We start from the raw sequence: 27,919 nt of genomic DNA on the forward strand, positions 1-27,919 counted from the left end.
TCATTGACTAGCCTGATGATTTGTTTTCTTGTGTAGAGAGCATAAACTACAAGGGCAGTTGATGTCTAAGACCTTGCCAGATCCCCAATTTCCAAAACAACAGCTCAACACAAATTAGAGGCCTCAACAAATATAGACTGAAATAAATAAAAGAACGAATTCTCAATCATAAAATCATCTTTTTCTATCAATTAAATAATACAATTTAATTCTCCAGAAAGGTGAGCATGTGTTATCATGTTTAAGTAGTTTAAACTCTATATTTTCAGTGGAAAAACGGCAGGGCCTGTCCGCCCATATAATTTCATAACAATTTTTTTTAATTATCTATAACACCCGGTCATTTCCAAGAGTCTTTCATTAACACAGTGCTTAAAATATTTATAATGTGATAATTCTACAACTATATAACTTTTATGGTTGATCAGATGATTGTGAAAACCTTGTGACGGATATTCCCTTTAACCAATGTATGGGCCAATGAGTAATAAAGACAAAAATAAATTAATTAATGGGGGGTAAGGGGTATGGGATGTTTGGGCATTAGTTTTTATTTTTATTTTTTGGAGTATTGAAAATAGTCTAAAATTAACTGTGGTGATGAATGTACAACTCTATGTTGATACTGTCAGCCATCAATTGTATACTTTGGATGGATTATATGAATGTATCCCAATAAAACTGCACAAAAAAAGAAAAAATATATTTATCATGGTTTTCTCAAAAATCAGTACTAAACTGAGGAAACATTTACCTATATTCTTCAAACTGAAATTGATTCCAGATTTATTTCTAATGAAATTACCTTGAAGTAATTCTAAAGTAATTTTAAAAATGAATTCAGCATCATTTATTAATCAAGCCCTCTATGGAAGAGCTGGTGGAAGGCATAGTGGGAAGCTTATAAAGACACAGGATACAGTCCCTGACTTTAAAAAAAGCTTACATCTAGCTGTGAGGGGCAAAACAAATGAAAAGTTTAATAACAACAGAATTCGGAAATTTAAAAACAAACAAACAAACTTGAATCCTGTCCCTCTCCCTGCAAATCCTCAGAAAGCCAATATTTGAACATCAAAGACTTCAAAGCTAAAGGTCACACAAAACCAAAATTTCAGAATGTCAAAACTGGAAAAACAAAGTTAAAATAATCAAGGAATTCCCAGCATTCCTAGAATCATTTGGACTGTTCACGGGCAGCAGCAGTGTAAAACACAATCATTTACAAGACCACACAGTTTTATCTTAACCATACCACTATGAGATATTTTGAATATTCTTCCAACTCCTTTCATTTAATAACTTGTAAAACAAGATAATTTTGGTAGTTCAGAAGATAATTTTTCTTTCTTCTACTCCTCCAGGAGAGGGACGTGGACCAAAGTCCCAGGCACATACATCAGTGATTCCCAAAATCCCCTCTGGGCCGTAATAAAGGCCAGGGATGAAGTTTGGGCGTGTGTTTTTAGTCAATCTAAAGTGCAATGAGAAAAATAAGGACTCAACTGGATTTTTAACAAAGCCAAATTTGTTCAATTTAAAGTACTTGTCCTTTATTCTGAAATTACGTCCTTTCGTATGTTTTTCTTTTGTAAAATGAAAAGCAGCTGGCATTTTTTAGTACTCTTCCTTGGCAAAATAAAAGTTGAGAATCTCTATAGAGTAACCAAATAACGAAAAAGCTCACTATTCAGAAAACCCAAAGTGTGTAAAACAATTACTGATGGTCTGAGGAGGAAACAAAGAATCGGCTGAAGGCATGTAATACCAACCCTTAACGTTCTGGAAGCTTACATTTAAACGGAGATAGTTTGAACAGGAGCAAACTTTGTTCCCATTCCATTTTAAGAAGAGCTAGGAATTCTTCCCAGTGTCCTGATCACCTGTCCCGCCTCTCAGTTATTAAACTGTTTCCGCTAGTTGTTAAATATGAACATAAAATGATCGTGCTGGCATGTCAATGTATTTCGCAGAAGACTTTAAAGACAGAATAAGAAAGTAAAAGGAAATAACAAGGTACCTTAGAACCCCTAAAATGGGAATGGTGAAATAGTAAGAAAAAATAAATGAATGACTTGGACAAGTAGAGTACAACGAAGATGCCTGAAAGGATAAAACTGTGTACGGACAGTCTCTAACTTAACAATCAAGTCCATTGCTCAATATCAATAGTGAGCTGGTTAAATGAAATTCAAAATGGAGAAGTGTTTTCCACAGAAACAATGTTGCGAACAGGGCTGATTTCCGAACCTATTAACCTGGATTATCCAAAGAATACATCCAACCCAGAATTCAGAAACTTCTCTCTCCAACATTTCACATGGCTCAATTTGGAGGACAGAAGATGGTTGGATGCCCCCAAAGGATATTAATTAGTTAAATCTTCAATATCAAGCAAACAAAAACAGCAATTCCTTACACTACTTTGATGCTGACATAAAAGTACCTCCCTATATTGTTTACTTCCTGCTATTCTAATTTTGTAAACAAAGACAAGTTATTTAACAAAGGAAACAGTAAGAGTTTCAGAGTTCAGAAACTTTGAGTTGGCTGCCATTACTCTGGTCTAAAGACAGGATCATTCTAAAAATGGGTCAAATAATGCATTTTATCCTGAATCCCCAAGGACTCTACAGGCTGTTCATGATATATTTTCATTTGCACAAGAACATATTTTCGTTCCACATTTCCCAAACATCCTATTTTCCAGTGCTTGTTCCTACGGAGAGACTCTTGTTTTCCATCGCACAGAACAGCCATGGCATAACCCAGGTACAAAACTAAACTTGTTTAAAGCGGCCTGAATCCCAAATTGAATGTCAGGTCGTTTGCACTCAAAGCAATCTTGACTAGTTCACTATGAAAGCAACTTTTGCATTTGTCTGCATTCTACTGGAAAGAAGACTTTAAACCCCTTCTTTTTAGCAGCCTTTTTGAATCTACAATATTACTTTATTCTAATCGAAAATGCTCAACTAGACAGGAATTCTTCATTTACATTATTACAATGGCTATGGTTTTATCCTGAGCCACATAAAATTAAAGACTTTGTTCAAATAACCAAAACTCAATTAAATTTTAAAATATACAGTTTATATTAATATTCATAATAGCCTGTGCTTCCATCAACAGATATACAGTATAACAGCTTCTGCCCTCATCAATTTGCTACATATGGGTTATTGCAGCAACAACCAATTTTCCACTGTTCCTGCTACTTATTAAATTTTTCATCATATTACTGCATTTGAGTGTACCTAGGACCATCACAAGGCAATAAAAATGTCAACATTTGTTTAATGACAAAATTGCACTTGAACGTTGTGACCAGCTAGTCTTCATTTTTTCCTTAAGGCTTACACGTATAAGAGCACCATTTCTGCCAAAAAGTAATAAAGATTTCTTTCTGATGTTTCAGCCGGTTTATTATTAAAGTCATACTGTTTTGTTAATGAAAAAATATAGGTATCTTAGGTTCCACTCTAATCTCCTCTAGCTAAGAACCTGGAAATAAAAAGGGGCTTTCATGCTCGCACACTGGCTAGATTATCGCCTGCATTCAAAGCATACTGACTGGAAGTTATCACTACAGCACTGATTCATCCATTTCATGAATTTAATAGGGGGAAATATACCTAGATGATCCAATGAATTTAGCTTGCAGGATAATGACAGCACAGACAGAAGAACTGCCAAATGAAAAGCTCCCAAGAGCACTGAATTGCAAGCTCTGCTAAGCAAACATACTGATCATTTTTAAGGCTGTAGTTATATTTAAACCAATTTGCACTGCAGTTCATTTCACAGAAATTACTTCGTAGCTTCAGGAATCCCCTGTGAAAGTATAAATACCAGCACTACTAATTTAACTTTCTTCTTTTTAAAGCAGACTAATAAATAATGAACCAATCACTGAGCCATCATGTCTTCATACAGATCTGCATCAGACCAGATTTGTTTATCATATGCCAGATTTGCTTATTTGTTAGTCTGCTAAAAAAAAAAAAACCTAACAAAATGCTCTATTGGGAGATAACAGAAAACTCTGCTGCATAATGAGGATATAGAACACAGATTAAATTGGTACGATGTCTGTTAATGTGACAGGAGGTTTAAAATGAACACCAGGTGTTACACTTTTTAAGAAAACTAAATGGTATGGCTCAGTTAAGCTGATGAATAAACTTGCCAACTGTGTGGGAGAAATCCTACAGCTTTAGTAGATAGTACCTTGTTACTATGAACCTTTCTTAAGCCCAAAGCGTTTCCACATCCTTGCATGTAAACAATGTAAAGACAGAGATTGTCTTGCCAAATTTAAGTTGGAAACACTAAGCCAAGCCAAGGCCACATTGTTAGTGGAGTTTGCAGCAGTCCTCAGCCTGATGTAGTCACGGGCATAAAGAGAACTCTGATTTAAGATGATGCTCCCAGCAATCATTACTAATTAATCATGGTACCTTTCCCAGAGGTCCTGAACTGGCTCAAGTCCGCTATCATTAATATCCGTTAGCTATCATTATAGGGTGCTGAGTTCAGAACTGTGTAATTAGTACTTCTTGTTTTTTGAATATTATACAATCTTACTGTTTTGGAACAATCAGAATAAGCAAACTCAGAGAGTCAGAATCTAGCATATAGGTTACCAGGAGATGGGGTGGGGATAGGGAATGGAAAGTTAAGGCTTAAAAATACTTTGTGGACACAACTAATTGCACTGAAATATTCACTTGAATATGATTAAAAGGGGAAATGCCAGACTGTATATATAGTAACAGAACAAAAATTTTTTAAAAAACAAAATCATAGAACTACACTACTCAGAGAACCCTAAGTCAAATCACAGACTTTATAGTACAATTATTAAAATGGGCTATTATCAGTTATAACAAATGCACGATTGTTCTGCAAACCCACAACTTCTCTAATAAAAAAAAGAAAAAACTGGAAAAAAAAAATAGCCCATTCTTGGAAAGAACCTAAGTCCTTTCTCCAGTGTGAACTCTCTGGTGTCAAGTGAGTGCAGAACTTTGGCTTGAAGACTTCCCACATTTTCCAGACTCATGAGCCCCTGTTCTGTTGTGGATTCTCCGATGTTGACTGAAGTTGGAGTTTTGGCTAAAGAATTTTCCACTCTTGTCACATTCATAAGGCTTTTCTCCAGTATGAATTCCCCAGTGCTGTATCAGAGTGGAGCTGTCAATAAAGGATTTACCACATTCACTACCATGGTAAGTCCTTGTCCACTGTCCAATGAGACCAGATCTTTTGCTAAAATATTTCCCACATTTCACCACTCATTAGGCCTTTCTCCTGAATGAATTCTCTGATGCAGATGAGACTAGAACTTTGGCTAAGATTTTTCACATCCACCACACTCATAAGCCCCTGCTTTTGTGTGAACTTCCTGGTGTCAAGTTGGAGCTTCAGGTAAGGGATTTTCCACGTTTGCCATTCCTTTCTCCAGTGTGAACTCTCCACTGTTGAATGAGATCAGTTTTCTACAAAGGATTTCCCACATTCACCACACTTGTCATGTCTTTTCCCATCATCCGAGGCCTCCCCACATCCAGTACCACCATGTAGCTTCTCTGCTTTGGGAGTGACCTGGTGCTGGAGAAGGTGCACATTGGACAGGAAGGCCTTCTGAACCTCCCCACAGGTGAACAAGTTTCCTGACACCTGGAATCTGTAGCTCTTCTACAAGGAAGGCTCAGGCCACGTACCTTTCAGGTTTTCTCCACTGTATTGTTTCTTTTGCTGGTGTAGGTCTGCACTCACCCAGAAGTCTCTCACATATGCCCTATCCAAGAACAATTTCTGCTTGGGTATGTTTCCTGGAGCTCAGTCAGGTACAAAATGTCTTTCAAGACTGGAACACACATCTCACAGGAATGAGTCCTCTAGGTCAAGACCTGCCCTGGGTATGCCTGACTTTGACACTATGTCTACAGAAACACTCTGCTCAGAAAGTGCCTCTGCATCCTCTGTCCCATTCCAGTGACCTATGTGGGTTCTGTAAGCACTTCTGCAGCCACGAGAATCTGGGTTGGGCCATTGGTGCAGCCACTGCCATCAAAGGCTGTGGGTGGAGCAAGGCTGGGGCAGCAGGGCTGAGGCAGGGGCTCGGGCACCAGCAAGGTCACCCCTGTGGCAGGGACAACCACTCCTGTCACGCCTCCTGAGAACCATCACCTCGCCCAGATCCAGCACTCTGAAGCCTCTGATGGAGACAATATTTTTATTTAGGTACCATTATTAACTTCATCCTATATATAAGTAAATTGAAGCTTTAGAGACTTAACCTGCCCAAGGTGCTCAGTTAGTATGTAATAAGGGTCAGATTTGGACAAGAGTCCTGTTCTTAACTACTACCCAATCCTGCCCTCCAAAAAATCACTTAAATTGGTACATGAGACAAAACCTCTACCATTCCAGAAAGGAAAATGAATGCTGCTCAGAGAAATCAGCAGACGATTTTCATCAACTCACATTTACCAGACTTAAGAATCTAAGCCTTAATTTAATTACTTGGAAAAAGTTTTAATAAAATCTTTCTGTTTCCATAAGGTGGATATAGGCAAAACAACTTGTTAAAGTCATAATACTTCACTTATCATGAAATTATTCTAATCTACAGTCTAGGGATTTCTGTATCTGTAAATATCAGGTATTAGTATCAACTACTAAAGTCATAGACGAACCATAATCGAGTATGTATGTAATGTTATATAACCACAGACATCTCCTATCCTGTGATCTCAGTGAGAGGCAAGTCAGTGTGTGCCTTTCCCAATTCTGATTTCTTATCTTAAGGGGCATTTATCAGAACAAGGTGCACAAAGAGAGTGAGATGTGATGTAAAGAATGGTGGTTCTAATGCACTCTGTGTCTGAGGAATGGCCCTGCCTGTGGTCTAGACTGCATAAACTTAAAAATTAAGATCGTAGGTGTTTATACTTTGTAAACCTAGCAATAGCAACTGTCTTATTAAATCTTCAGTAAACCTTAATCATCGCTTACAAACTCCCTGTCAGATGGCTTATTTGAATTTCTTGAATATGCTAAAAAGTAGCCTATTGCAGATTCAATAACTGTAACTACAAGCCCAAATCTGCTTCTTTAAATCTACCTCTAGTTATTCTATTTCTAAATTGTAAAGCAAACCAAGTTCATTTCCTGATTAACATAAGAAAGTTGATCCATTCCTAATCAATCACATTATGAGATTTTAAACATTAGACATAATCACCTAAAAAAAGAAAAAGCCATCTTCTTCCATGACTAAACTATTAAAGAATAGAGGGTACAAAAAAGCTTGCATTTCAATAGAACTAGCTTTATTATTATTATTTTTTTAAACAAAAAAACAAAAAATGGTCTAAAAGCAAATGTAGATATGTACCAAGCAATGGACATGACCTGGTACTTACAAAGGAGCTGCTGTGTCATAAATGGAAACAGCATTTACAGAGAAAAGTATTTCAGGTGCTTTCTGCTTGAGTAGTCTGGAGATGCAAGTTAACTGAATGAAGGTGCTCTGCCAAGCAATCGAGGTGAAAAAAGAAAAAAAAAGCCACCAGAAGTTGCTTCCAGAGAACTATGTGGTGGCAGCATGAAAACTGGCATCAACTCACAGTCTTCTCATTTTCTCCGTTTTCTATAATTTTCCTCTTCTTTTCATCTGTTTTTTTCTTGAAGATGTTATTTCGGTAAAACTGAAGTTCTTTGATGCTCTCACTAATGTCGTCAAGTGCCCTGAAAGCAAACACACCACATTGAATGAAATGTTCAAAAACAGAGAAGATGGAAATAATTTTACAAAGCAAAACTTTGTAACTTAAGAACAATACATACTACTGTAAATGCCACTATCTGGCATCATCAAAAAATGGAACACTTCAGAAAAGCAAACTTCTTTAAGTGCTTTGTTTTTTTAAAAAACATTGATAAAAAACAACTTTCTAAAATATAACAGACTACAGTTTCCCAAACTGTTCCATAAGATGGTGAAATGTTTCACAGGAAAAAAAAAGGATTCCAGGGTCAAATATGTTTAGGAATAACAAGAAATTAAACATTTCTCTTCTGAAGTTTTTGCAAAGCATTTAATACACTGTGTTCTATGAATTCTCGGTAGAATATTCACACACAGTACTTCTAAGACTTAATCATCCACATTTGTGGAATACTTATTAACAGCTCAGAGAACATAGTGTGGGAAACAGTGAATAATATTACTGACATACTTGGATATAATTCATGTCTCAGTCACCATAATAAACATCAATTATCAAACAGTACCTAACCATAAAAAAGGATCTACCTCCTCTCTTGTGATCTGCGCTACCATCAGTGGCAGCCTGCCTCCACCTAACAACCTTTCTTCTCCTCCGCATGCTGTTCCTCATCTGTTGTGGTCTGAAGAATCAGGTAACCAAGATTATTAGAACAGTGTGCTTAAAGCAAATTAATAAACCCTGATGGGCTAAGGGCCTCCTCTAGAGAACAAACTGTACAAACTTTAGTGCGAGTTTTTAATGACAGTTATTTTTGCAATTAACGTAACAATTTTGCTCTCTTCATCTATCCTGAATATACGGTAGAGGGCTGAAGCTCTCAAAAATACAGCTTCTGACTAAAAAAGTAACAAAACTTCTCATCCACAATACTGAAATCTAAAAAGATCTGAAATCCAAAGTAATTTTATATAACCCATTATGTGGCAAAATCTAACTGGTCTGGATATGAGTCCTGTTATTAGTTAGGCCATTTGGTGTGAATATCTGCATGATTCCTGTAAAAATATCAATGTTTTGGATTGATTCCTCAGAACCTACTGGGGTGTCACCATAAAGATAAACAATATGGGGACACTATACCTTTCTAAAATCTGAAAAATTCAGAATTCCAAAACTGTCTTATTGATCCAGTTAAGGTATTATACACCTGTATTATTGTGCTACAGTCCATGTAAGCCCAAATTAAAAAAAAAAAATAGAATACAAGACTCTTGAGAATAGGAACTTAGTCTTTTTCTATTTGCCTAGACTGTGTAAGGCACGTCACAAGCACTTAGTCAATGGATGAATCAAACGCTACCCTTATAAACTACCCTTAGAAGGCAGCTACTAAATCTCCCTTCAAGTTTTATGTTCCTCCTAAAAGACTACAAGATCAAAAAGAAAAGTAAAAGAATTAGCACAGGATACTTGATACACAAGATTTTTTAATTCCTGTGTACTTGTAAATAAGGTTGCATACATAAAAGAAAATACTCTGAAAAACTAAAATGTGTCAAAGTCAGGACAACTATATTACACAACTGTACACAAAGTGTTCTTATTTTAAAATGACTACAAGTCCACATCCTCCATATCCTGGGCAAAACATTAATACTGCTCTTTATTAGAAAGGTTACAGATTGCTTCATCACACCTACAAACTAAGTTACATAAAACTTTTTTTTATATAAGTTACCTAAAACTTTTTAAAATTCAGTATAGACTAATGACCTTACATATCTCAGAATGGAATACTAGAGTCCTGACCAGAAATTTCTAATAATCTTAGCAAAAGAAAAGTATCCTTTTGCTATTCAACCTTTATTTTTCCACCCAAAGAAAAAGGTTGGACAGGGGACATTTAAGAATTTGGGAGTTCTGTGTGCTTGAGACCCAAACTTACCTGTGAGAAGCAGCCTTCTTTGGTGCAAATTCATATTCTTCTGGATACCAGCGTCTATATACAGCAGAAATGGAACTCTCAAAGGAAACCGTCTCAAATACACTGAATCATTACCTCCCAGGTAATTTATTAACATTTAAAAAGCCATTGGGGTTGTGACTATCAAGTTGCTTCTTCACCTGGGGCTCTCTCTTCTACCCTTCTCTCCTCATTCTACATATTCTCCCCAAGCAAACCCATCTAAGATCATGGCGTCATCTATTATCAATGTATAAGATTCCTAAATCTGTAACTCCAGGCCAGTCCCCCCTTAGTTTCTATCATGGATATCCAACTGCCTGCTAGACAGCTCCACCTAAAAATCCATCAGAGGGCAGGCCACAGTGGCTCAGCAGGCAAGAACGCTTGCCTGGAATGCCAGAGGACCCGGGTTCAATTCCCGGTGCCTGCCCATGTATATAATTAAAAAAAAAAAAATCCATCAGACACTTCTAATTCAACATATACAAACCACTCATTACCCCTGACATCCCTCTCACTCCCGTCCACCAAATCTAGCCCCCTCATTCAAGCATTTAATGTCATGTCAATTCACCCTCTTTATTTCCTCTCCATACCTTTCTTTGAGACCAACTACCTTTTCCCTAGCTCATTTTTTCTTCTAGATGATAAAAAAGTCTTATCTCCCTAACTCTTTTCTTGCCTCCTTCTAATATATTTTCCACCTGTCATCTGAATGATCTAATCATCTCACTCATTCCTCTAAAAATTTTTCAAAGGAACCTCATGCCATACAAGATAAAATTCAGCCTCCTTAGCAAGGCATACAAGACATAATCTGCCCTCATCTCTCAACTTTTCTAACCTCATGCTTAACACTCCAGCATTAATGGACCACTTATAATTCCTGAAACATGTTTCATTCTTATCTTCCAGCTCCTTCCCACTGTCATACCCCTACCCACTCCTTTTCCCTGGTATGCTCTCCCCTCCCTTAAATGTCTGGCAGACTTCTGGTTTTCCTTTAAACCTCAGCTTAGAAGGTATTTCCTATCTAAAGTGCTCCCTGACTTCCCATTCCCTCCTCTCTGGCACAGTTAGGTGCTCCTTCCCTTGTGTCTTCATTATACTAGATGTACATTTCTACTACAGAAATCATGTAGTATATTTCTGAGGTATGTTCTTTATATCTCTGTCAACCCACTAGGCTGTAAACTACTTACGAGGTTTTCATTTATATATCCCCAAAAGGCAGGCCAATGCCAGAGCACAAGGGTGCTCAATAAATTTTCTGGATTAAAGAAATTTATATGGAAGGTTTTTGACATTGTTTTCCTCAGTTCTCACAAGTCCAGGATAAATTAAAGTCCAATCCAAGGGAGAACAGGGTGAGAAAAATATAAACCCATTTCTCACCCTCAGTTATACAGTTTTACTCAATTACCTTCAACAAATTCTCAATTAAAACATGCTACATGAGGCAATTTAATGGATCCTAAATATAGCCCTTACCTGCACAGCTCTTTAACAGTGCTCACATCAATTATTCTATAATGAAGATGTTTCATGAACTGAGGCATGTATTTGTCAAGAAACTTCTTATCTGCATGAACTGAATTTCCTAGAAAGACACAAAGCATACTGCATCTGTGTATTTCTAGTATACCAACAGGATATAAAAATTCATAAATTGTATTCGAAATGGAAATGATTTTTTTAAAATTCAAACAATTCCTAAAAGAACCTAAAAATTTCTGGATCAGTCTAAAAGTATCTGATTAAGGTACCAAGTGTGGATTTCTAAGTATCTAGTCAGTCAAGCTTAGGATGAATTTGTAAAGGGCTTCTATATGAACAAAATGATAAATCTCTATTCTCCATATGCTTCAAAAAATGTACAATCTGTTACTTTTTAGAATCATACCAGATGTGTAACTTTTCTCCCAGTGTCAGGAAATCCACACCACTAACACTAAAACTTTAATTAAATCAGAAGTAGATAAACTTTTATTTATATAACAATGTTTTAACAAATCATATCCATATTCACTTTTCCATACAGTTATTTATATTGAAAACATTAAATTTTAAATGAGAAGTTTTAAAAATGGACATTGGCAACATTGGCTGGGGGAAATTTATACAATAGATGCATTAGTACTTAATGCCAAAACTTTTTTGCAAATGTTAAAAGGAGTGTAACCACGTCAATTTACATCTACAAATACAAATACATCTTCAGTGAGCATTAACTTCCCCTAACAAGGGTGGTCCTTTCATAATTCTATTAGAAATGGCCTGGTCTCTTTAAACAGTCAATTTAACAAGGAAAATAAGATGGGTTGTCAGTTTTAGATTAAGATACTAAAGAAGCATAAATATCTTATGTTTCTTGGCTGAATCTGGGTCAAAAACAATTATAAGACACTGTGGGATCTCTGACTCTGCATAAGATTATTAGATGATATTACTGGATAATTTTTAATCTTCTTAAATGTGATGATTATATTATGGTTATATAAAAAAGTGTCCTTCCTTATTCTTAGAAGATGCTTGATAGAGTATTTAAGAATCAAGTGTCATAGCATCTGAAATTTACTTTCAAAATAGTTAAATAAAACAAACATGGCACAAGATTAACAATTACAAATCCAACTTCTATATATATTTTAAATTTTTCCATAATAAAAATGTGGGGAAAATTTTTGAGTTAGTCTGTTTTTCCCAGATCTCATGTAAGGTCTCAGGGCATTTCTCAATATGCATACTATAAGCTAAACACTAAAATTTGAACACAAAAGGAAGATTACCCAAATTAGGGTTAAGTGGAAGACATTGATGGTTTGGGCTGGTCTTTCTGGAACTGCAGTCTCTTGAATCACTACAATGGAAGACTATCTACAACGTATATATAGGATTGGATTTTACCTGCAAGTGGACAGAGCCCCGGAGGAGTCTGCTGTCGTACAAAGGACAGAAATTCATACTCTGCCTGCTGCAATGTAATTGTACTCTCCTTCACTGCCTTGGTAAGACCAGACTGCAAAGAGAGAATCCCCAGGGCCCACCCCACCCCCCACCAGAAACAGATGAAGTCAGTTTTCAAAGGCATCCAGAAAAGAAACTTCACTTCTAAAATTGGCAAATATAACCAAAGACAGACTATTTTTAGACCTCAAGTTCAAATTGAAACTTCCATCTTTGCACCAACTTTTTCTTAAAGAATCCAAACTAAATAAGCTACAGTCCTGATTGTTAATAGCGCTTCCACACAGAAAAAAAGAACGGTGCTACAATTGCAAGGATATGACCTAAGGGAATAAATGACTATTAACAGGAGAGCAACTTTCCTCCTCTGAAAGTTGATGCCTAACCTTACCCAAAAGACTAACTACAGCAATACTTGAGAATCCACAATGCGTTCGCAACAGATTGAATGTAGGAGAGGAAAGAAGAGGACATTCACAAAAAGATGATCTTGAGAGGTACCAGAGAAGAAAAGTAAAGAAACAAGCAGCTTCCCAGGTTTGCCAAGCAATCTTCCTCTAACCCTTTCTTTAATACCATCAAACGATGGTATAGGATTCAGATGTGGGAGCAACAAGCTTGTTACAATCCCCAAAGCAGCAATCCTGTTATTTTGGTAATGTTACCTTCCCATGATGCTCCTTACACCAATCTGACATGCTGTCCAGCAACTCATCTGGCTGTTTTATAATCAGGTTAGGACCCTGTGGATGGGAAAGGCCAATAGTCATCAAGAATCAACAGGAATAAGCTTCTTTCTGGGGTAAAGTTCAAGCTGTTTTAAGGATTAAATATACATATCAGAGAAACTATGAGGGCACTTTGTTACTCTAAAAATGGTCCTCATTCCTTCCAGCACTGTTTATGATGGAAAAAAACAAACAAACAGCAACAACCCGAAAACCTAAAAGCCTGTTAATAGAGGACACAGACCTATATACCAAGGTTTGGCAAACTATGACTCCAGCCTGTGGCTGTTGTTTTATGGCCAGCAAGCTAAGAATGCTTTTAATATTTCTAATGGGTTATAAAGGAAATAAACAAACAAACAAAGAAGAACATGTGACAGAGAGTTATGTGACACTCACAAATATTTACTATCTGGCCTTTCCCAAAACAAGACTGCAAAAACCTTGATTATGAATTTATTTTGATAAATTTCTATTTATTTATACATTTATATTAAATTTAATATTTAATATATATTAAATTATATATAAATTTTATATGAAATAAATTTATTTAATATAAAGTGTCTATATTGCCACACAAAAAAAGAAAATTGCAGAATAGTATATATATATGATTTCATCTGTGCTTGTTTAAAAAAAGGATACACACATTAACATAGGAATACAAAAATCAATAAAATACATAAACTTTGGGAAGTAGGATGGGGCAAGAGAAAAGGCAAAAAGAAAAACAATAATTCACTATACGCATATTTCAGACCAAGTTATACTGTTTATTTTAATAACAGCTTGCTATTAAGACCACAAAAAATTTTTAAAGACTGAATTGTGACATCAAAGAAAAATAAAAAGTGGCTCTCAAATTATCAGCCACATTTAAATAAAAAATTTAATTGAGAGTGTCTAGGATAGAATCCCAACAGTAACAGTACCCTGACCAGTTGCACTAAGGCAAGTCACCTCTGGCTTAGTTTCCACTTCTACATAACAGGGATAATAATAATAAGCTACCCGTTCCCTCACAATGATGTTAACAGGATGAAAGAAATTATAGATATGAAAGATTTTTGAACTCTCTGGAAGAAAAGTACTCCAAAAATCCAAATATTACTATTAAGATGGTAAAGATAGCTTACAATCACTGGAAGTGGAAAGAATAGCTAGAATTTGACTAAAATATCCCAAACATCCTACAACTAGAAAGGACCTTTAGCCAAACAAGAAAAGTGGCAATGGCCAAATGCTGGCAGTCTCTGTGGGGAAGCAAAAAAGATTTACTCTAATAACATTTTTGGGGGGGAACCTGTGAAGGGGCTGACCTTTAGGACCAACTGGGTATTAAAAGGAAAAGAGAAATTTCTCCTTTTACCACATTCAAATACATAATTTAGTGCTGTTAGGCTCACAATGTTATACTACCATCACCACCATTCATTCCCAAAAGAACTATTTAAAACAAATTAAAAAAAAAAGTTCATACAGTAGAAAAAAAAACTTCTAATAAGCAATGATGGAAAAACGTAAACTATACAACTAAGGTTACAATAAATCCCACTATTTATCATTCTAGATTCCACTTTGACAAACTAACCCAACTACAGAAAAATTTTCAGAGTAGGATATTTGTCTTTTATCAGCATAAAACATTTTCCTCACTCCTATAGAAGGATAAAACATTTTCCATATGGATTGCAGTTGGCCGACACCTATTCTATGATATTACTATTAATAGTAAATCATAAAGTATTATTATGAATATTAAAATAATAAAAGTATTTAAAAAAATAAAAAAAAATTTTTCACAGAACTGGCATTTAAGTGCCAACAGCCTCTAAGGCTTTTTTTTTTCTAACACCCCTTAACCTCATTTGACTTAGTCCATTTACAAACATGGCACTCATCCGTAGCTATATGAATACATACCCAAATTTCCTCCAGGGTACATGTCAATTAACTGGCCCATTAAACTGCCAGTATTTCACATTATATCAACAGTCTAAAGGAAAAACTCTTCTTTAGCCAAGGGTAAGTAAGAAATAAAAACATTTCTCTTCACTACTGGTCTCCAATAAGTTCCAAGTGACAAAAATAAACAACCAAGCCTAAAACTCTATTTACATAAAGCTTTAAAAAAAGAGCTAGCTTTTATAAAGAGAAATATAAAGTCTCATAATTCTCCTTCAGCTGATGTATCAAAAGATATCCCTGGGACTCTACAAATAGATGGGAATCCATCTGTAAAAGAATTTCACCTACCCAGAAAATAAATGCACATCATAACTGCCAATTTCTGAAATTTTCCAGTGCCAGAAGCACATCAATTCTACCCTTGGGAACCTATTTTAACCAGACTCCCTTTTCCACATCACCCTACTTTATTGCTAACTCTAGAGTTTCTTATCTCCAAATACTACTGACAATATGAAACAGAGTTATTCAAGGTCAGGGATTTCACCCCCTACCACTCACACTGTGTCACATCCTTATTAAATGCTTCATGAGCAGCCAAAACGCAACAGGTGTGTTTTATTTGTTTTGCTTAACGTTTCAGTTAAAAGCAGCACATAAAAAAACCTTTATCATGCCCAGATCGTCAACAAGGTTTTATGAATGTGCATCAACAGAATTCTAAAACCTTAATATAGATATAGAAGAATCACACATCCTAGGGGAACATACAGAAATTAGGCATCTAAAGTCAAGATTATGAAATAAAGCATGAGTCACCAAACCTGATGGGAAAATGGACAATACAGCTTAGTGGTTAGAACACTTCACTAACTACTGGCTCCACCAATGACCAAAAAATAGGTGGCCTTGGACAGATGACCCAACATCTCCACAGCAACATGTCCACATCTATAAAATGAACATTATAACAGTACCTACCTTATATTTGTTGTGAAGATTAAGAACGGATACATGTAAAACACTTAAAACTGTGCCTAGCCCACAATTAAGGGCCCAGGAAATGAAAGTGTTTATATTTCTGTAAAGTTTTCATGTGGTTCACTGAAAATCTAACTAGGCTCTTGGACAGATTACTTTGGTTCTAGTACCTACCACGACCCAGCACACTATTCTGAACCTTTACCTATATGGATATCAGTTTTCTTATTTTTTAAAATAAATAAATTGGAAAAATTATCTTCAGACTTCTAATCAACTCTAAACGTTAAGATCGTATTACATGGCATCACCTACCTCTGCTAAAATGTTGAGATCAGAGTCAGTAATCAGACAGGCCATTTCAATAATCTGATCCTTGTCAATGTCCAATCCGGTCATCTGCAATAAAAAAAATATACACCAAACACAAAACCACATTTGTAGCCTATTTTGGCCAAGTTTATTTAATCAGAATTTCCTTAAGCATATTCTGTTTATATCCAATAGCCAGGATATTAGAGACAAAATGCGTCTTGGGCAAATCTTCCAATCGCAAAACATGAGTCCTCATTTATTCAACAATTACCAAAGGCTTACTATGTGTCAGGCACTGCTCTTCCACTCTGGGACAGATACAAAGTAAAACAGGGTCCCTGTGCTGGTAGCATTCAATTTTGAAAGAGTCGGATAACTAACATCACTACAGTCATGCAAAGTTTACAAAGTTTTCATTTTACACCATTTGATCCTTAGGACAATGTAAGGCAGAAACTGCTGTTACTATTTCCATTTCATGTTAAGAGAAAACGGAGGCTCGGGGAGAGAGAGCCCTAGGCATAAGTAATGGAAAACATAATAGGATCAGAACCAGACCTGGGTTCTAGTCCCAACTCAGGCGCTGACTAATCCCATGACCTTAAACTAGTCGAATCCTCTCTCTGGGCCTTAGTTTCCTCATTTATGGAATGAAGGGTAAGGCTGAGTCATCTCCGGAGTCCCGTGCAGCTTTAACAGCCTGTGGTCCTTTAAGACCGACTGGGTGGGCGGACGGGCGGGGGAGGGGGCGCTGGAAAGGGTGGAGAGTCACAGTTCCCATTCCCACCTCCGTGACCCCAAGCCTAGGGGGACCAGAGCATTAGGGTAACCCACATCTGGGCGGAGATAGGGGTGCCATACAGATGACACCTCTCTTTTGAAAGGGAAAAAAAAGCACACACACACAGACCAGCACAGTCCCCAACACCCGCAGGACTCCTGGCCCCGCACTTGCCCGCGCCGCCCACGGCCGGGCCGCGCTCACCTGCCTGAGACTCCAACCCCCAATGCTCTTCCCCGACCTGCTCGACTACTCGGTCCCAGGAGCGAACCCTCACTCCCCTCCCCTCACCCCCCTCCAACCTCACTCACCTCCAAGTCCACCCAGACCATCCGCTGAGCCATGCTCTCCCCTGCCGCCATGGCTGCTCCACCTTCGCAGACACCCCGAGCTCCAAACTGACCGCGAAAGCCACCCACACCTCGCAACAGCCTGGAGCCCAGGGAGCCGCCTAGCATCAGCCGGCACCAGCCGCCACGGCCGCAGGCTCTCTGCCGGCGCTGGCGCAGGCGCGATGGTCGCTAAACGTCGCAAACCCGCGGGGAGGCGCAGGAGCGAAAACCACACGTCCCAGCATGCACCGCGCTGGCTCGCCCTGAGCAGCCAGGCTTAGCTACAGAACGGGGTGATGGGACTTTGAGTCTCAGCGGCTGTAGCCACCGGATTCCCCACCCCCGCCACGTGTTTTTCGGATGTTACTGGACGCGCATGTTTTTCACAACTAAGTTTATTCGCTCCCAGGAGTTTTTATTTCCTGAGTTTTGAGTAGTTGTAAGCTGCCTAGTTGAAAATGTCTCTTTTACTTTGGTTAGCCGAAAAAAGATGTTTTTTCCGTTGACTGAAAAGAATCTATGGAGTTTTTCAAACGTATATAATATTTTTTGCTGTTTTTACTTGCCCTCCCCCAACACTACGCACACACTGGGCATTTTTCTCACTTACTTAGTACAGAAGGATGTTGTGTTTTGGGGGGGCAGAAAGCCAATTCCACTATCATGATATCCTTTAGAAATCCTTAAATTAATTGGGATCTTGTCCGGGAGGTGGTTGCTTGCACATACTAAGTTTTCGGTTGAAATCAGTTCCTTTCTTTCAGTGGCAAAGGGTTGGTTTATTTCCTATGGAGGAACGTGATCTTTGTTTTAACGTCTTTGCCCATTTTCAGCTGTTGGGTGACAGTAGTAATGACTTCCTTCTCTGCCCTGGAAACTTCTCAAAGTCTTGTGGGGTAGAAGGAATCTATGTAGCATATTAACTTAAAATGAAATAAAATATGTTCTTCCCACTCTGTAATCTGCTTTGGTTTCGATCAATGTATCTTCCTCAATATCAGCTGAAGTTAACATCCATTCCAGAAGTAGAGTCCCTGGAAAATTATAAATATTGTGACTCCCTTAAATCTTGACTATTTGGTTGCAAATTGGTGTGTAGGATGCAACTTTGTTGCAAATGTTAATGCTGGCCTTGAACTATATCCTCTGTATATTTTTCTATATAAGCTATATTGCTACTAATTACAGAGTCTGTGAATCATCATATAGTTACTGATACCTGGTGAGCTGGTTTTGTGAGAGAAACTTTGTTGCCCAATCCGAGCTTTAAGGATACTGTAATGTAGTACTGTATTTCACCTGCTACTTCTTTGGTGTATCCAAATCCACGCCCTACCAGGGAGCACAGAAACTCTCTTTGAAGGGTCACCAAATCCTGTGCATAGATTATACATATAAAAGCTTTCGTGGGCACAGTGTGCGTATATTGTTATCACATTGCTATTGAGTCACATTGTTTTGCTCTAGCTTTTTATTCATTTGTGACCTACATTACTTTTTTCTTACTTTTAAACTTGGTTCGTATAAAGTAAAATTGGTTCAAGTTTAGAAGCTTTTAAAAAACTGCTGTTGATTATCCTAAAGTATTATTCCTTTAAATTTTCAAAGAACACCTTTGGTTTTCAGTGCTATCACTAGAATAACGACTTATTTTAGTACAAATTACAACTTCAATGGCAATATTTACATTTAAGAACCTAAATGATCCTGAAAAATGATCATAATTCAAACATAATGGGTAGTCAAAATTGTGTGGCCATTTTTGAAACCTCAGTTTTTATTCAGATATAGTATATACTTTCATAATACTAATAAAGACTAAATTTTAAGTAAATAGTGTTAAAATGTTAGGAGAGTTAAACTTTTTTTGCTTTAGATTAGTGATCTTAAAGATTAATGCCCCAAACTTGAGTAACATAATGCACCAAATTCACAAATCCAAACCATGTGTATAAAAGGGAGGGACAAACACAAGAACCTGGGGCCCCAGAATCTGAAACCAACTTGATCCCACAGAGGACTCAATTACTTCTTTTCCTTTTCCACTTTTAGCAGGATTTATCTGAAAACCACATTATTCTACACAGTGCACATGTCAGTCTGAGACTTTGCTTCCTCAATTCTGTTGTGAACCTATAAAAACTACTTTCGTTCATTCACATCAAGGACATGGTGCCAAGAAAACTTGTTCTCTAAAACTGCAGGCTATGAGATACATTGCTGTTTGAAGTCATTTCAGTGAGAATGGAATATCTCTCTCTTGCTTAAAGAACCTGAGCCATGTGGGTAACTTTGACAGAGTAACAACCTCAATTTCAAACCCAGGTACAGGGATTCAGATAAATGATTTTCAGACACAACCTTCCACATTTATCTTAACTTTGTAGTTTCCAGGGAAACTGAGTCTTTCTCAACATTGCTGGTATTCAGTCTGTGGTGTTTACGGTATAAGGCCTAACATTGATACTAAGTGCCACCTTGGTGTGTAGGAAAAACCAGGAGGAACTTCAAAGGGCCTAAGCACAAGTTCCCCTGCCCCTCTGCTCCCGCAGATAAAGCACCCTGGCCAAAAGACCCTCCTTATCAGGGGGACCAGGCCCAGGGCCTGCTTGCTTATCCCTGAGAAGCAGTATCAATTCCCTCCCTGCTCCAAGACTTACTCAACAAGCCAATGACATTGTCCCATGGAAACCAAGGGTCACCTCATCCTTTTATTACTACAAGGACTGCCTCCTACAGCTCCTGATTGTTCTCTGTTTCCAAGCACAAGCCCCGGGTGGATGGTGTGTGGTGTCTTCCCCATGCCATGAGTCTAGGTGATTAATAAACTGCTGCCTATCTCACCTGTCCAGCGTCCCTCCCTCACCAATGGGGTGAAGAGAAGGCAGAATACATGTTCCTAACAGAAGCTAAGACAGTGTTTCTAATGGGACATGGGCAAGGCCACACAATGCTTTCCTTTTTGAGGGATTGCTACTTTGGGGGAATTGGGGTAGGGCATGGTTTTTACTTTTATTTTTCTATTGCTGCTTTCTTACCAATAACTTCCTCAGCCCTGCTTTGTACCTTCCACCTCATGAATGAAAATTACTGTGACAACCAATCCAGAGGTGATTCCACTCCCTCTGCTTCCTCCTTAGCATCATCTCAAACCCTATATAAAAAAGTCCTTCCCTACCACCTCTCAGAAGGTTCCTGGTTCCTTATGCTCACTGTTACAGCAAGGTCATTACCCTAACATTGTTACAATTAGGTTCCTAGTGATCATTATCCAATGCACGTTATCACCATCCTATTAAACTAGACTTTTAAATCTCCAAAATACATTTATTTTATACCTTCATAGGACTAGCACAGAGCCAGATGATAATGTGCAAGTACCAGTTAGTAGTTACTGCAGTAGAATACCTCACACCTGTAAACTGTCCTGCAGTTTATAAAGCATTTTAAAAAGTCAGTGGGTACCCCCTGAATACTTACTGGGCAATGATAACATCTCTTCTCTTCTTGCTTTGTGGAATTTTATCCTGAAAAATGTCATCAAGTTTACTGCTAGTAACTGCTGTTTAGTTCCTTCCAATGGGCTGGGGAGAAATGAAGGTTGATATATCTCTTGCCTTTACCGTCTACCACTGTAAAAACAGAAGCCAAACTTGTCATCTTCAAAATGCACCTTACACAAAATGAACGCTCAAAAGTCTCTGAAATTAAAATAGCATTTTATCTAAATTCAATTCAACAAACATTTACTGAGTACTTAGTATGTATCAAATACTACTAGAATCCAAAGTAAAAATACATTTATGAAGCTGATATTTATTAAACCACGCACTATAGGAATATAAGATATTAAGATGCTTTTAATATTAAAGAGTAAGATGGTTCATTTGGGGTATGAGGTTGCTTCTTTTGCAGATAAGGAAACAGCTTTAATTTTGCCATCTGTAAAATGAGTTGTTTGATAATTAAATGAAAACATATAGACCATCTAATACCTTATATAATAGATGCTCATTTTTTTTCTGTACATGAATCAGAAGGCACAAAATTTAATACAAGGGAGATTGTGTCAATGCTCTAAAGAATTACAGACTGCTGTAGGAGTATAGGGAAGTGAGATTCATTTTGACTGAGGAGATACAGAAGGATGAAAGTTGGATTTGATACTGAAAGAAGAGCCCTTTGGCAACATACTGTGGATAGAAATATCCCTCGTCCCAGGCAGGTGGGACGAGACAAGGATAGAGAAACGAACTTAGAAATCATCTGCATACAATAGGTGAAGCTATGGGATGAAGGAGATTGCCAGTTGTCCAACAAATTCAGCCACAGGCCCACCCACTGCCCTTAAGAATTATAATTTTTTGCAAATTTTTATGCCCAGTTAGCACTTAGGCCCATACCCAGCTTAAGTCACAAGATTTGTACATGTGGACACATATTTTAAAAACTGGTGAAGCGAGCTCATCAGAAATCCATTTCTTTGAAGACTGAAGGATGTCTTGAGAGAGAACTCAGCTAAAGGAAGCAGAAGGCACAAACAAAGCACAATGAAGCACAACAGCCAACTAAATCAGAAGGAGAAAAAGGATAATACTGACAGCGTAACAACCATCATGTAGCTAGTTATGTTTCTTGTCTTAGTTCCTACTGAACTCATGCCTAAATTCTATGAAGAAAAGAGGCTGCAGGTATTCTAAAAGAGCTTTTAGAATAAAAAGTCCATATGATAATGGTATTTGACAACACTGCATGAGTTCTCTGCTAGCTAGCACAATAAAAATAAAAAAGGCAAACGCAAAGCAAGGCAATAGCCAGGCTGGAAGGTGAGACAGGGCATAATGCTGCTTCTTTACTCATATTTCCTCCCAGGTAAAGATATACTGCTACTGTAATTCTCATGGACTCTCGCCCCTGGCTTCTCTAATGCCTCTCTGGCTTTTCCTTTATAAAACTTGGGGTGAGAATTAGACATGGCAACCCAGCCTCTTCTTTACTTTCTCACTACTCCTCCATAAAAGGAAAATCCAATGACATCTATCCTCACCTTACCAGAAACCACTCTGAAACATTGGCAGTACAACAGCTCTAGTATTCTACTGGCAGTGTCTACCCAAGGCAGTCTCCTAACTGATTTGTGACAAGTGTGTCAATCCTATTCGATCAGAAAACAACAATCTCTTCAACAAATGGTGCTGGAAAAAACTGGATTTCCAAGTTAGATGCATACCTCCCACCATATACAAAAACCAATTTAAAATGGATCAAAGACCTAAATGTAAGAGTCAGAACTGTATAACTTCTAGAAGAAATTTTGGGAAAGCATCTTCAGGATCTTATATTAGGCAATGATGTCTTAGATTTTATACCCAAGGTACAAGTAGCAAAAGAAAAAATATATAAATAAAGTGAGACTTCATAAAAATTTAAAATTCTGTGCCCCAAAGGACTTTATCATTAAAGTAAAACTATAGCCTACACAATGGGAAAAAATATTTGGAAACCACATATCTGACAAGGATTTGACATACAGAATATATAAAGAAATCCTCAACTCAACAACAGAAAGACAAAAAAATTTATCAAATGCATAAAATACAAATGGCCAAAAACCACATGATATGATTCTCAACATAATTAGCCATAAGGAAAATGCATGTCAAAACCACAATGAGATACCATTGCATGCCTACTGAAATGACTACTTTTAATGCATTGGAAAATTACAAGTGTTAGAGACTTTGTGGAGAAATAGGAACACTCATTCACTGTTGGTGGTAATGGTGCAGCCATTGTGGAAGACAGTTTGACAGTTCCTGAAAAATTAAAAAATAGAAATACCATATGGACCCAGCAATCTCTCTTCTAGGTATATACCCCAAAGATTTGAAAGTAGGAACCAGAATACATATTTGCACACTGATGTTCACAGTGGCATTATTCACAATTTCCAAAAGATAGAAGCAACTCAAATGTCCATCAATTAATGAATGGGTAAAATAAAAATTTTAAATGTGGTATATACATTCAATGGAATATTATTCAGCCCTAAAAAGTAATGAAGTACTAATACATCCGACAACATGAATCTTGAAGATGTCATGGTAAGTGAAATTAACCACACACAGTAGGACAAATATTGTATGATCTTGCTGATATGAAATAATTAGGATAAGCTAATTCATAGAGTCAGAATCTAGAATATAGATTATGAGGAGGACAGGGTAGGGATAAGGAACATGAAGTTAAGGCTTAAAATATGCAGGATTCCTATTTGTGTGATGGAAATGTTTCAGTAATGGATGGTGGTGAGGGTGGTACAACACTGTGAGCATAATTAACAGCACTGAAATTATATCAGAATATGAATAAAAGGGGAAAAGTTGGATTGCATATACGGTAAATGAATAAAAATTTTTAAAAACCTATGAAACTACACTACACAAACAGTGAACCCTAAGTTAAACTGTTGACTATAATTAATAGTCCAATTCTAAAAATGTGCTTTCCTCAATTGTAACAAATACTCCCACCAATGCAAGGTGTTAATAATAGGATGGTATGGGGAATCCTCTTTTTTTATGTATGATGCAAACCCACAACTTCTCTAGCAGTTAAAAAAAAAAAAAAAAAGGTATCATGCTTTAGACCCCAGCATCGCTGTTCACCGCTGCAGAAGTCTGAGCAAGTTCATTGCTCAGAAATGCCTTAGTTCATTCATCTGTAAAAAAAGGAATAATGATGCCTGCAACTAGGCATTGTTGTGAGAACTAAATGAGATGAGATCTATAAAGTGCTCTGGAAAATGTCAGCCTGAAAGAAGATGCCTGAGGAAACGTAGTTTTTCATCTTATGATTATTACTCTCCAGAGCCTGGGCCCCAAAGAACTGCGGGTTCAGGTTAGGCTGACTCCAAATGTTTTATTATCTCCATGATACCCCACCAAAAATTTATAATATCCATGCTCAATAAAAGTGAATACAGCCACAAAAAAAAAAAGAAAGAAAGAAAGAAAGAAGAGAATTCCAAGTTGAAGAGGTAGGGAATGAAGTTTCTTTCTTGATGTATTCGAGAATGAAAGAAACGTAGCACAGGAACAAGAAACTTGTTAAAAGTAAAGAGTACATTGTAGCTGAAAGAAAAAACTAAAGAAATCAAAGGGAGAGAAGGAGAGAGAACTGAAACTAAGAAATCAAAGGGCGAGATGGTGAGAGGATTGAAACTGAGAAAAGGGTGGATGCAAAATCGTAAGAACAGAAGCACAGCTTTTGGGTTTATCATCCTAATAAATAAATCTTTGAATGAATGCTGCTTCTTAAGTAATTAAATGGCGCTCACAAAATTGTTCAAAATTACAGCAGTAATTCTATTGGTACATGGTAGATTAAATGCCATCTTCAAAAACTTACATTAAATCCTAAGTAAGCATAGTAACGTTCAGCATTTAATTTTGAAAGGAAAGAAATCTTTTAGCAAACACCACAAAAAACTTCCTATGGAAGAATAACACTTTCAAAAATTACATAATACTAGCTTAAATCAAATGGGCCTTCCACTTTTTAAAAATCATCATTAAGAGAATAGGACCTATTTTTAATACAATGAAAGCCAAACTATTGCCAAATCTTTCCATGTTAACATATTAAGACTGAGCAGATAAACTGTGTGGCTCTTATCCTCCTGGTCTGACATTAAACATACATTAACAAAAAAAAAAACTAAAAGTAAATGAATATATCAGAAGCAGTTTTGGGGAATCAGACCCTCTTCATAGTTACTATTTATCTTTGAATTCTATTCGTCTCATGACCCAAATACAATTTTTAATGGCTTTATTCTGTTTCATCTAATTGCATAAGTCTCATTTTTATTTTACAAAATTATCAAAATGGTACTGCTAAATTTAGAAATTGTTTTAAATGCAAAGCCTACAAACTCCTCAGTACCTTTTCATTCTTAGAATTTATTATATCTACTTTGCTTCCTATAAAAGCGATAAGAAAAATGTACTTCACTTTAGGGAACACTTTGATTGCCAATCCTAAACACCCTATACTGGAAGGCATCTTCCATTTCCTATCTTCTAATTCTGCACTGACCTAAAGAGGTAGGGCAAACAGAGAACAGTACTTTTCACAATTAAAAAACTGCTGTCCTCTTCCATAACTTCTTCATCTGTAGTATGTTTCCTAAAAAACAAGCCTCAGGAAGAGCTCAGTGGAAAAGAGCTTTACATACAGTCAGTAAACTTCCTCTTCTGGGCTTCTCCCACTAACCTGTTTTTTTTAAGTAGACTGTTTTCCAGGTGAGTTTTATTAGATGCTCAAGGACTATGTATTTCTATGTATTCCTTTAGAAAAAAAATATGAGAGCTTTGGTGATGGACAATCAAGTGATTGATAAAAATAGAATTATTTTCTATTTAAAATAGGAATTATACCATTTCAATTTAAAACTTACAATCAAATTTTAGGGAAGGTCCACCTTTTTTTTTTTTCAAATATAAACCTGAGGGCCTTAAATATGTGACTTCATGTAGTTATATATTACATTCAGGCTATAGCACCAGTTCTTTTTGTATTAGTTTACAGACTTAACACAATCACTGTTAAAAATCATAATTGGATTTTTCATCAAACTTGAAAAATAGTGTTTTCCTAATCATACTGTGAGTTCTGAAAAAATGAATAAATAATAAAGGCACTTGTTTAATATATCGCGTTGGAAAAAACTGACTAGAAAAAAGCTAATCCAATCAGAACCTCATACAATATACTAATTTTTAAAATTAATTAAACTGTTAAATATAACAACAAAGTCATAAAAAATCCTGAAGAAATATTGAATCTTTTATTTATCTTTGGGTAGGGAAAGAATGTCTAAATCTCAAAATAGCAGAAGAAATCAGACAAGAAAAGATGGTGAGCTTTCACTCCCCCTACCATACACACAGATGCTTATTATTTACTTCAAGACTTTACAAAACATCAAACATCATAAGCAAAATTAATTGGGGAAAATATTTACAAGAAATTTCAAACAAAGCTCTGGTATTGTTAAATACAAAGAACTTTCATAGATCAAGAAGAACTTAAATCCCTAATGGGAAGTGGACAAAGGATATAAGCAGAAAACTCATGAAGAAATACAATTGGGTGATACAAAGATTTGGCTGATACAATCTCAGTAATAAAAGAAATTTAAAAATCATTAATTATCATTCTAATGGAATATCAGTAGACTTTGGTTTAAAACTAGACAAGCTGATTATAAAGTTCTGTAGAAAAATAAGCAAGATTAGCCAGAAAAATTATGAAAAAGAGTAGTGTTGGGGTGGGAGTAGGGGAAACTAGTCATGCAATAATTAGGTTCCAGGGAACAAATAGGCCTTGACCAATAGATACAGCAGAAATGAAGCAATGTGATTTCTCAGGCTAGATCATAAAATGCCATGTAATTCCACTTTGCTCTCCTGTGATGCTCACTCGTGGAACCCAGCTACCATGCTGTGAGAAAACCCAAGTCAGCCAACATGGAGAGAAACCAAGATATCCAGCCCACAGCCTGCTTGGGTGTCCAGCCAGTAGCCAGCACCAACTAAACAGCCCTATGAATAAGCCATCTTGAAGATGAGTCTGCCAGCTCCCAGGTGAACCACCCAGGTAATGCTAAGTGAAGTAGCAAAGAACCACCCCTCTGGATCCACGGCCAGATTGCTCTTAGAGCTATTTTAGTTTGTTGAACAACAATAGATAATTGGAACAAATAGGATATATGCATTTTTACCTTCATTGCCAAGAACTAGGGAATCTTCTTGTTTCTTAGGCAAAGAAAACTAAATGCATTTGGGGAAGAGAAACAGGAGATTATTACTTATGAAACCCTTCTCCCTGTCCCTCCCTCTCCATTCCAGAATTCCAGCATATTCTACAAATTTTGCAACTCTTCAAGGTTTCTCAAAGATATTCCAGGACTCCCTTTACAAAAGATAGTAATGCACCTGCTTTAATATTTTCAGTGACTAAAATAATGAATTTAAATTTATCTTTAAAAGTATTATTTGTTTTAAGAAAGCAAGTATAATGTACACTGAGGTTTAAGTAAAGCAAGGTAACAAGGTACATAAAAATGATAACTTGGTAAATTTACCTTCGAAGGCTCTTTACAGATCCACAAAAAGTGCATTCAAATAACC

At 36.8% G+C, this 27,919-nt stretch overlaps 1 protein-coding gene and 1 long non-coding RNA gene across 2 annotated transcripts; both read right to left on the bottom strand.

Annotated features, from left to right (window-relative positions):
- Positions 1–7,318: 7,318 nt before the first annotated feature.
- On the bottom strand, positions 7,319–17,917 carry REXO2 (RNA exonuclease 2). The gene is made up of 7 exons (XM_077112869.1): positions 17,703–17,917; positions 16,611–16,694; positions 13,341–13,418; positions 12,616–12,727; positions 11,200–11,308; positions 9,688–9,741; positions 7,319–7,758 (listed from the first exon to the last, which is right to left on the bottom strand). Exons 1-7 carry the CDS (start codon positions 17,847–17,849, stop codon positions 7,629–7,631), a joined length of 714 nt encoding a protein of 237 aa, XP_076968984.1. The 5' UTR covers positions 17,850–17,917; the 3' UTR covers positions 7,319–7,628.
- Positions 17,918–18,162: 245 nt separating this feature from the next.
- Positions 18,163–27,561, bottom strand: LOC143643303 (uncharacterized). Its single transcript, XR_013156202.1, has 3 exons — positions 27,511–27,561; positions 21,204–21,355; positions 18,163–18,757 (listed from the first exon to the last, which is right to left on the bottom strand). It is a non-coding gene; the product is annotated as an uncharacterized LOC143643303 (long non-coding RNA).
- Positions 27,562–27,919: the final 358 nt, after the last annotated feature.

Source organism: Tamandua tetradactyla, chromosome 8, assembly GCF_023851605.1.
Source record: "Tamandua tetradactyla isolate mTamTet1 chromosome 8, mTamTet1.pri, whole genome shotgun sequence".
Lineage (NCBI taxonomy): Eukaryota > Metazoa > Chordata > Mammalia > Pilosa > Myrmecophagidae > Tamandua > Tamandua tetradactyla.

Bases quoted from the DNA above. Each gene is read 5' to 3' on its own strand.
- REXO2 (XM_077112869.1), bottom strand. From the start codon at position 17,849: ATGCTAGGCGGCTCCCTGGGCTCCAGGCTGTTGCGAGGTGTGGGTGGC. The intron at 16,695-17,702 runs GTGAGTGAGGTT...TTTTTATTGCAG, and splicing joins TGGTCTGGGTGGACTTGGAG to ATGACCGGATTGGACATTGA. The intron at 11,309-12,615 runs GTAAAATCCAAT...GTGTCTTTCTAG, and splicing joins GGGGCTCTGTCCACTTGCAG to GAAATTCAGTTCATGCAGAT.